We start from the raw sequence: 11,065 nt of genomic DNA on the forward strand, positions 1-11,065 counted from the left end.
TAAATGTTAAACAACACTGGCTGCTACTGGAGCCTTACCAACACCCACAGATTTCTCTGTTCCTCGTGGGACTGAAGTGATGGCTGTGGACTCACCTGGTAGGAAGATGATAGCTGTAGCATAGTAGGAGAGACTTGCTGTTCATTTACAGGAAAAATGAGTAACTAAAATTGGAAATCCACCCTATTACTAGAGTCAAACAATTGTAGGCAATCATGTTATTATGGTTAATAATACTGTTGTTGAAAATCTGTGCCTCTGAGCCAACGTGTAGCAGCTGAACAGACAGATACTGCCGTGCACCGCAGAGAAAAGCAGTGATCATGGAAACCATCTTGTGTGGCAGCACTGGTGGGTTACATGGGCCCCTGGCAGCAACCATCCCTCACTGCAGATGTGTCTGCTACAAGCAAATGGAGATCACCAGAGCAATGCTGCGCAAGGTCACGCAGCAAGGATTTTGGTGACAGCAGGACAGTGCCAGGGCGGTTGTGAGGTACGTGTAGGGGGACCCAACGCGGGTTCCCTTCACTGGAGGTCCTGTGCTCGCCATCTTGAGCCTTCCTTGCCTCAGCTCTGTCACCGACACCCGCTTAGTGTCACCACCCCAACGAAATCAGCGGCGCTGAGGGGGGCACAGGTGCCTCGGCCAGCAGGACTGAGGGCGTAAGGTGCCGGTTGTTTGTGCCAGAGCCGTTCCGAGCTGCGGTACGCGGACAGGTGTCTGCGGGGGGCGGGAGGGCGAACGGCCGAGCTCCGCCCGCGGGCGGCCCAACGGCGGCGGCGGCCCCGGCCATGGAGCGGCTGCGGGCGGAGGCGGCGGCGCTGGAGGAGTTCGTCGAGTACCGGAGGTGAGCGGCGGAGCCTGAGGCGGCGCGGCCGGGGGGGAGCCGGGGCGGAGGCCGGCTGCTGAGGAGAGGGGCCGGGCAGGCTCGTGGCGGCCTCATGCAGCCGGCAGGGCCGCCGACGAGCGAGCCGGTGTCAGCTCCGGTGGCCGCCGGGTGAAATTGGGCAGCGAAATAACGCCGTGTCTCGCCCTCAGGCCTGTGTGCGTGCCGGAATTGCCTTTTTGCGAAGCGGAGCCAGGGGACGAGCTGTGCGACCTGTGCCGGAGCTGCAGCGTGCGCGCAGCACGCACTGGGTTGCGCAGTGTGTGAACGCCTGCCTGTACGCTCCCAAAGGGCTTGGCTAACCTCCTTGTCACTCCTCTTGAAGACTTCAGCAGAAATAAACACAAACTCATTATAGTGAAACGTGTCAGTTTAGCTTGAGAAAGCTTGCAGTAAAGCACCAGGGCGGTATTTCCTAGATACACGCCGCGTCAGGCGGGTGCCAGCTTCACCGACAGGCAGGCGACAGTGATGTACGGAAACATTACCCTGCTATTCTACCAAAGTGAACAAACCCACAGAGCGTTTCACAAAGAATCGCCTACTTGGTATGCTCGAGTACACCCAGCAAATAACTGAAATATTTACAGACATTAATAAATTGTGCTGCATCTTAGTTAGGTGTTGCAATTAAGTGTAATTTGTATTTTACAGGTTTTACTTACTGTCTTCAATAGTCTACGTAAATGTGGGGTTTGGAGGTTGGTCCAGAGTCCCAGCTATTCAGGGACTGAATTGGAATGCAGTGGTCATCCAAACAAATGGGCTTGTCAGGTGTGGGTGCAGATCCAGTTCCTTTGCAGAAACTCACGTGGTTTTCTTGCAAACTAGAAGACAGCTTAGATGTATTGTTTGTTTCCTTGGTGCTGGTCTTTCCCACGTTGCAGTTAAATATTCCTGCTCAGGCTCAATGAAGGTTAGAAGTCTGCAGTACAGGCTTGGGTGTAGATGGCTGAAGGGGCTCGTCAGACTGCTCAACCAGTGTGAGGCAGAGCAGGCTGATTACATGACCCTTGGTGCCAACTGCTTTTTCTGCAGTATAAAAAGGAGCTTCATAGTTTCATAGTTTATTTTTTCCTTTTATTTTCCTCCTTTTGTTAAAAGCATATTACTAGAATAGTACTATGAAAGATATGATTTTTTGCATTTACATTAAAAGTGCTATTATGTATTGTTTGAAATAAAACAAAACAAAACTTGAGAAACCTCTTTTTATTTCATCTTTTTTTTTTTTTTTTTTAACATGCTTACAGGATTGTAGGTGATGATGACGGAGGAAAAATCTTTACCCCTGAGGAATATGAGGAGTACAAAAGAAAAGTATTACCCATTCGGTTACAGAACAGGTTGTATGTGAGCTGGAGATCACCAACTGGCATGGACTGTAAGCTCGTTGGACCAGAGACACTGTGCTTTTGTACTCACCGGTAGGGTTCTTGCCTATTTCTGCACTGGTGTATTTTCCTTAAATTTCCTTAAATTAGGGAAATATAAAAATATTCCAGATTCGCTGAAGTAAAGCATGGGCAAGTTAATTCAAATTATAAAGTTTCAGAAAATCAGGTTTTAAATCATAAGATTAAAAAAAAAATCTAAACCTAAATAACTTTTTTTGAAACCAGAACAAGTCTGTAGTTTTCAATAAATTCATCTTTCAGGCATGAGTTATTGTAGATCAGCTTGATTCTGATAGTGTTATCAAAATGAAACATAAGGATCTGTAATCTTTATACAATGGATGTAAAAGCATCTGATATTATGTATCTAAATAAAAATTAGTAAGTAGCAGTAATTCAGATGATTACAGATACTTCATCACAGAATTTGTAAGCTAAATTGCAAGTCTTTCAGTTAGTTTTGTGATAAGTACTAAGAAGGTTATACAAGTTACTATTTTTGCCTCTTTTAGGTATAAACAACACAAAACGGACTACGAAGTGATTCCTAAGGACCGTCCTATTTGTGTGCCTTGTCGCGTGAGCCGCTGTCAGTGCCAGTCCTATCACTATGTTCCTCTAAACGGCACACAGCCCATCCGCTGCAGATGCAAACACTTTGCTGATCAGCACAGTGCAGCGCCTGGATTTTCGTGCAACTCTTGTAAGTTACACACATGCTTGCAGCATTCTTTACTGGTAAACTTAACCAGGAACTGTATTCTGCCCGGAGTAGTATAGGAAGATCTTTTCTTCCTGATAGACAGATAGATAGATAGTAGAAGGAAGTAGTTGGGAAGGATCTTTTCCTTTTCAGCCTTTTGCACAGGAAGATCTAGAACAACATCCTTAGTTTTCCAGTTTCTGTGAAGGACTGTAAACTTCCTCAACGATTAGGTTAGGTACATGGGGAGTCTAACCACCTAAAATTAGGCAGTATGAAAACATCCCATTTGCAGTGTGTCCCTTCCTCTGCTGCATACATGCGACTTTCTTGCCTGAATTTGGTAGTTTGAAAGAGAGAAGTGCTCATCTCTATTCCTCTTATTGCCCGGTTGAATGTAACATTAGGGTATATTTATATTTTTTCTCAACTCTGTAGGAAGTAGGGCACTGTTCCTGAATAGTACTATTGCTAACAGTCTAAGAAAGCAGTTCCCAAACATGGTGATTGTGTGTCCAGAAATGCAAATGGCAATGGAATTTCAAGCAAAATGTTTGGTAGGCAGTAAGAGGAACCTTTTGCTTCACTTAATCGAGAAGCAGCAGTAATTATTAACCACAGAGATTAAATAATGCATGCAGATGTTTTTCTGTGGAACTTCAAATTATGTAAGCTGAAGATTTTTTGTTAGAATTCTATAATATTAGTAAATTTCTCTCAGGAAGTCTGTTTAATGGGCACAGTGAAAAAAACGTAATCAGCTTTTGCTAGATGAGATGAGAATCATATCCCCCAGAATAAACATAAAATATTTATATGACAGCCTTTCAAGAATTTTCTTGCGTAATGCGTAAGGCTTAATTGCGCAGTTGGATGATTCAAACTGAACCCTCAGAACCAAACGTTTTTAATAATCGTTTACATGATGCACTTTTTGTGGTATTCCTCAAAAACACCAGGCACTTCTGAGAGCTTCAAAGATTATGCAAAGAAATGCCAAGACTTGCTTCAATTTTGGGCTTGTGTTGTTTTATTGTACTGGCACTAGTCTAGCCCAGTTGTCTAAATCTAATGTGGTAGATAAATTAGAGATGTAATGTCATTAAAATTGAAAAAAACACTGCTGTTGCACTTTCTCTAATTTACTGTATTCAGTAGCAAAATAGAGAGTAAGAACTCAATTACTAAAGAATGCCCCAAATGAAGTAAGCAAACCTTTAACAATTCTAATAATGCAATTCTTGAGCATATTATACAGGTCTTTAAAAACAAACCTTCCTTGGTGCTCTGCAAAATGAACTGTAACTGGGATTGCTTAGAGGCACGTCGTAAATAGATTTGTAGTACAGATTAATATGAACAATTAAACACTTGAAACTCTTCAGTTTCTTTTTCATTATCGCTGCTCCAGCAGGGCTTTGGTTAACGTTTAGTCTTAGCCATAGTTGGGGCAGATCTATTTCTGCACCCTGTTTTTCTGAATGTCACCTGCCATTTGTATAACTACTGCAGTTTTATCTAATGGCTATGTAAAGCTTAAAACACCAACCAAACATGGAAAGACATGGTGCTCCTATGTAGCACCTCTTTTGCTGTTACCATAGCCTCTGTTTCATACCAGGATAATTCTGCTAATTTTTAAATTTGTTTAAATTTGATGATTTTTATCATGCATTGTGATGAGAAGTTTTCTGGTCATGCAGCATTGACACTTGCTGTGCCCAGCTGGAGATAATGCTGCCAAAATGCTGGCAGCTTGTCTTTTCTACCCAGTGACAGCATTTTTTTGTTTTTATTTTTCATCACGGGAGGAAAAGAGAAGGGCAGTGGACACAAGTTGCAACATAAAAAAATTCAAATAAATATTAGGAAAGAAAAATTGACTCCAAGGGTAGCCCAGCATTGGCCCATGCTGCCCACAGAGGCTGTGAAATCTCTGTCATTGGAGAGTCTCAAAGCTTGACTGGATGAGACCCTGGGACTGCATGACCCTGTGATCTAATCCCCACATTCACCCCTTCTGTTTTATAAAGCATTTTTGTACTGGGATAAAGTGAGTCTGTGAAAGGCTTCAGCAAAGAAAGCTGATTACTTTGCCCAAAATCTCGTACAAACCTCCACATAGAAAATGTGGCTGGATGCTTTTGCATTGAAGAAACTCAAATTTTTGACAAGATCAGTTTTGGGAAGTACTGCTTTGTCTGCTATGAGGTATAAATTCCATTATCACCTACTCATAACATTTATTATTTGCTAATTAGGTTCCAAGTGTTCGGGATTTCACAGTTGCTTTACCTGTGGATGTGGTCAGCCCACGTATGCGCATGAAACAGTAGTGGAAACTAAACAAGAGCGGTTAGCCCAAGGAAAGCCTGTGGGGCAGGACGTTCCTTATGCTGCTATGGGAGGACTGACGGGTTTTAGCTCACTAGCAGAGGGCTACATGAGGCTTGATGACAGCGGAATAGGTAAGTGCAGCTGACCTGAGATGAAATTTGATTTCTCCAGCTAGGTATTTTTGAAGAGTAGGCATTCAACATAGACCTTCAGAGTCTGAAGGTGAACTGGATCAATAGCAGTAAGACTTAAAGACAGATTTTTTTTTTTTTTCTTTTCCAGCAGGCCACTGTGACCATCCTGTCCAGTTTCCTGTAGTGAATTATGAAAAAAAATGTTTTATCCATAATTTTGGTGTTCAGCACAGTAGCTTCTCATTGAACTGGAACATACCTTTTAGAAAGAACTTCATAACTTCTGTTTTCTCTTAATATTGTAATTTTATATTTACATTAATCCTTTAGTGTAATACTGCCCAAGTATTCCTCAATTATACTGTTCCAGCATTTTTTTTAAAGTCATAGATGAATACCTGTTCAGGACAAAAATTAAATAAAAAAGGACTTTGAAACCTCTCCTGCTCTAAGTTTTTGTATCACATAGTAATGAACTCATTTTATCCCGAGAGACTGTTTTATTTATTATTTCCGTATACACACCGTTTCTTTCTCAAATTCTGATCTGCTTTCTTGGGTTTGTTTGAAGTTTAGAAACTATAGCATAGCAATAGAAAGTCAAGAACCAAAGTTTTTCATTTATTTGGAAGCTATCTTCTGTAGCATTTTTCTTAACTCATGTTTATTTGGTCTGCACAGTGTCATTCATATTAATCTGTAGCTTTGTTTTGACACCATCGTGTATGTTTTCAATGCACCTTGCAAAGTGAATTTTTATTCCTCTCATTATTTAACAGGGGCTCCGTCTGCTGAACTTCTAGAATCCCCTGTAACCAGCATGGATCATCCATTTCTAAAAGCATTTCAGGGACCTTCTAGTTCTGCTCAAACCATCTCACAGATAGCAGGTGATAAATTAGTAGGATAATAATTCTTTCACAATAAGTATATCATATAAAATCAATTGGTTCTATTTATGACTTTTAATACGTTTAGGGATAAAAATTAAAGGTAAATATTAAAACAAGTGTTGAAGCCTAATTATCTGGAAAGATAGTACAATTCTCCTCTACTAGAAGTGCTTAGAATAACTATGTTATTCCTGCTTGTTATTTTGGTCACGTGCTTTTAAAGTTAAATATATATATGTATATATTTAGCATTTTGTATCTTCCATATTAATGGTGTTACTTATTTGTTGGATGAGGATTTTTTTTTTTTTTGATTCCTACTAGAAGCTCATCATACCAGTTCAGTCCTGTGAAACTGCCTTCTGCTAGTAGAAGGTCTTCTGCATGGAATTAGGGATCAGTTATGCTTACTTTATATCTCTTATTTAGTGTAAATATTAAGCAATTAATATCACTGTTGAACTCCTTCATGTCTGCTTATCATATGTAGCTGCTGTCCTTAGAGTGCATCCTTATGGATGCTCTTTAGTTGCAGTTGCTATTGTTTGTTACTTGTCTGTAAAGGTGTTTTACTACATTACCACACCCATTCTGACTTCTAATTTTTAAATGTGTTTTCCAAATGTTGAAAATAACTATTTTAATAGAGGGTACCGTTAATGAGCTTTTTTCCACTTCAGGCTGTTCTACTGCCACGATGCAAGTTTCTCATGAAAGGCGTTCAGAAGAAGATGACATGGCTTATTTTGAAAAACGTTACCAGGAACAGGCAAGTTACCACATTTGTTGCTTAATTTAAATATATTTTCACAAAAAGATAGGCAACAAAGATGAACATACGATTTACGTGGCATATAAATGCATTATATCATCTGTTCTCTTCCTGAGAAAAACAAGCTCATTAAATTGAGATTTGAAATACAGTTAGGTGCTATTGTAGGATTTTAGACGTCAGTTACTTTCTGGGATGGTATTTACCTTAACTGGGCATATTTTTATTCCCTTAACTCTCTGTTACATAAAAATGAAGTATTTTACTGTGTGAGAAAAAGAAACAACAAAACAGACTCACAGAAAGTCCCATGTAACATTTAGGAATGTGTGTTTACTGTGTTGCTTACAAAACTTTCTCATGCTTTTTTCCTTACTGTAGGAATGTCTGTGTAGTTGTGCTAAATCAGGTGCATGTTTCTTAGATGACCTGAATCACCCTCTCAGAGGTGCCTCTTCCACTGCACTGACTGCATCTTAACTTCAAACGCCCTGCACTTTTACCTAGACGCTTAAATACCTATTTGTTCCCCACATTAGCCTCTTAGCTCCACCATTGTAGCTGGAAGCACGTCTTTACTGTTTATGAATTCTTTTGTAAAGTGATGTTGCATAACTAATTAACTAACTCCTGAAAGCTTAATTACTGTTATGCTTGCTCCTTGCAAAAAGGTTGTTAATGAGAAAGCTGTGCCAGCTTTGTGAAATTTTAAATAATTTTATTTATTTTGGAAATAATCTCAAAATGTGGAAAATTGTTGCAAATATAGAAAAAAGGTATCAGTTTATCGGAGGAAAACGTTACTGTTAAATCTAAGTTACTAGAATTTTTCTCCCTCTAGGATTTTGGACATTGAGACATTGAAATAAAGGTTTAACATCTAGCTCAGCTACAAACTTCCTTTGTGATTTTGTGCATGCTGGCTGGTCTTACTGTGACTATTACACATCTGGAATAAAACATCTTTAAATTTCATTGAGATAAAGATTAAACTGTGAACATTTGTTAGGCACTTTGGCCTTGAGGGATACATAAATACCTCCACTGCCATTACCAGAGATAAAGGCAGCCTTGGTTTGAAGAGGGGAGTAGCTGCAGGGCTATAAAAGTGCTCCTTTGTCACATGATGCAAAAGTGAGCAGTTCTGGGTTGGACTAATAATAATCTCTAGCTCTCTCTATCTCATAAATTACTCTGGTAAATTTTTGACTGACGGTAGAGGTTTAATATTGCATTGTTAATCTACTTGCAAATTAACTTGAACCACTGTTGTGTCTTTCTGTTACAGCTGAAAAAGGAGAAGGCTGCTAAACAAACGGAGAAAAGTCCAGTGCGATCAAAGAAGCCATGAGATTAATGAAGAAATACTTATTGTTTGGAACAGTGTTAATGGTTGTACTGAAGAGTATTTTTCACTGCACCTGCTTTTACTTCATTTCTTTATTTGGTTTTGCTCTATTGCTGAAATTGATTTTTAATTAACTTGTAAGAAAATTGGCACTCTGATTAAAGAGTTTCTAATCTCTGGAATTGTTATGTAGATACTCCTTTGAAAATGGAAAATCATATTTCAAGGTTTACTGAAATGTTATTTAAGTACTGAGAGAATAAGAACATTTTAAAGTATTACATTGTAATAGGATAAAGAAAATATGTCCATTAGACTTTTATGATGCAGTTTATTTATAGAATCCTTATAACTCATCTTTTTCAGTGATTTTTAATGGTTGTGTTTGTTAGTATTGACATTTTAATCTTAAATCTTACTTTTTTTTCATTTATGTTGGTTTAATTTCCTTTGCATAAAATTCAAACATACCTTTTGTCTGTCACACTTTTCTAGGCTCTGTTCTTGCCACTGTATAAGTAGTTGTTACACGTGAAGTTCTGTATGTCCATAAAACTATTGCCACACATACTTACTAGGTACTTGAAGGGATTTTGCTGCCTGCTTTATCCCAGATTTCTGGTGTGATTCTGTACCATTCTCATGATTCTGTTTGTCTGATACTATCCTAACAGTGACTCCATTACAATGAGCTTTTGAAAACATTGCATGGAAATTTACATGCCATTTACTGAGCATAAACAAAGAGTTATACAATATTTGATAGAAACTTCCTTAGCCAACAGATTCTCTTTCATCATGTCTGATCCAGTACAGAGTTCCTCAAGATGGGAGATGTCCTTTTATTTTCTTTGTACACATTCACAGCTCTGGCAGCAAATATTGTATTAAAGGTTGTGGACGTTTGTGTGACAATGTAAAATCTGGTAACTTTGACGTTTTAAATTTGTGAAGCAGCATAGTACAGAGTGAGTGCCTGGCTGAGGCTGCAATATGGTTGGAATTAGGAGGTGAAAACAGTGCCTGAGTCCACTTTGCTAGGCTCCCTTGAAAACAGGAATGTCTAAGTCAGTTTGTCCTTGAAAGTACTTGAAGATATCTCTTGGACTGAAGACTCTTCAGGTGGTATGTGTGTACTGAGACTTTATAGCATGAGTCAGGAGAAACTTCAAAAGCTTTGATTCCCATCAGAGAACTGATAGCACTGTGATGCCTTAGTGGCAGAGGAAATGAGGTGAAGTTGAATGCATTTAGGTAACTTGCTTTTTTTTGTTCAAATAGCGGCTGTGGGAAGGAAGGCAGGCTCTTGGGAGTGCACACACGTCATACAGCGGCTGATGGGAGTGCGAAAGGAATGAGGACTTGATTGCCCAAATTCAATCAGGAGTAGCAGCCACTTACCTTCATTAACTCTGAGCTACGCTGCCCTTCGCTACGCGTGATGCCAATCAGAGAGGTTAATCTGCTACCTTAATTTAGATGCACAATATATCAAAGTGTATACTGATTGTTTAAAAAGTACCTTTACCATTACATTCTACACACTGCTTTACCTTAATAAATGAAAATACTAATTTGAGCTCCCTCTTCTGGTCTTAATAAGCAATTGTTTCTGTAGATCTATTGAGTCTCATAAGCAAATGGGAATTTCACAGTAGAATTACAAGAAACCAAAAAATGGATATAGCATTTGTAAAAAATGGTAAATATAGAAAAAATATTTTGATTTCAGTCCTCCAAGAGGTTATTGCAAGGTAAACAGAGGAAGTTTATTTCAATAGTTCCACATTTATCCCTTATTTATTCGCACTTTTAGGAAATAACGTACTTTTTTAACTTTTAAAATTGGTATTTTTAATTTTAAATGCTTGCTTTGCCCAAATTCAGTCTTACTAAACTATACTTCAATCACTATGAACTTTTTTAAATCAAAGTTAATCTTTTAAAATCTTATTCAGTGCTTAAACATATTTAATGTTTCTACCTAAATGACACTACAAAGTTACTACATTTATTTCGTAAAAATTCTTTATAGCTGGAAAACAGATGGCATTGTAAAAATATCATCTGTGTCATATATTCCTTAGGCATTCTGACCACTTTTCACCCATGTTGATGACTTCTAAACAAAAAAATATGGTTTGTTACTAGAAGGCTTACATTTGACTTCTTGGTACTACTTGTGTAAAACTTTTTGCAGATTTTGTATTAAATATATGTGAAAAAAAAAAGGTAGAATGTATTTCCTAACATTGCTGGCTGTGAAAGCTGGAGACTGATGTCACGATGTCCTGAGTGAAATTTGCAGACTTAACCAGATTTTTTTTTTTTTTTTAAAGTAACCCATCAGAAGTTATCCTGAAAAATATCATTTCGAAGGATTGAATTTGCGACCTCCAATTCCCCTGAAAAATCTCTCTATACTTCTATTAAAAAATAATTAAATATATATATATATTTTTTTTTTTTTGTGAAAGTAAAAACAGAGACCAGATGCCAAAGTGTTTGCCATTGCCATTGCTCGTTAATTACAGAGCAATTGGTGATCTTGGTGATCACCAAGATCACCACTTGCTCTTGGTGATCTGTTT

General features: G+C 38.7%; 1 protein-coding gene across 1 annotated transcript; it reads left to right on the top strand.

Moving 5' to 3' along the window:
* Positions 1 to 795: 795 nt before the first annotated feature.
* FAM221A (family with sequence similarity 221 member A) lies at positions 796 to 9,675 on the top strand. Its single transcript, XM_035319548.1, has 7 exons — positions 796 to 851; positions 2,144 to 2,317; positions 2,800 to 2,990; positions 5,252 to 5,458; positions 6,241 to 6,351; positions 7,035 to 7,123; positions 8,415 to 9,675. The coding sequence occupies exons 1-7, from the start codon at positions 796 to 798 to the stop codon at positions 8,475 to 8,477; spliced, it is 891 nt and encodes a 296-aa protein (XP_035175439.1). The 3' UTR covers positions 8,478 to 9,675.
* Positions 9,676 to 11,065: the final 1,390 nt, after the last annotated feature.

The sequence above is a fragment of the Oxyura jamaicensis genome, chromosome 2 (assembly GCF_011077185.1).
Source record: "Oxyura jamaicensis isolate SHBP4307 breed ruddy duck chromosome 2, BPBGC_Ojam_1.0, whole genome shotgun sequence".
Taxonomy (NCBI): domain Eukaryota; kingdom Metazoa; phylum Chordata; class Aves; order Anseriformes; family Anatidae; genus Oxyura; species Oxyura jamaicensis.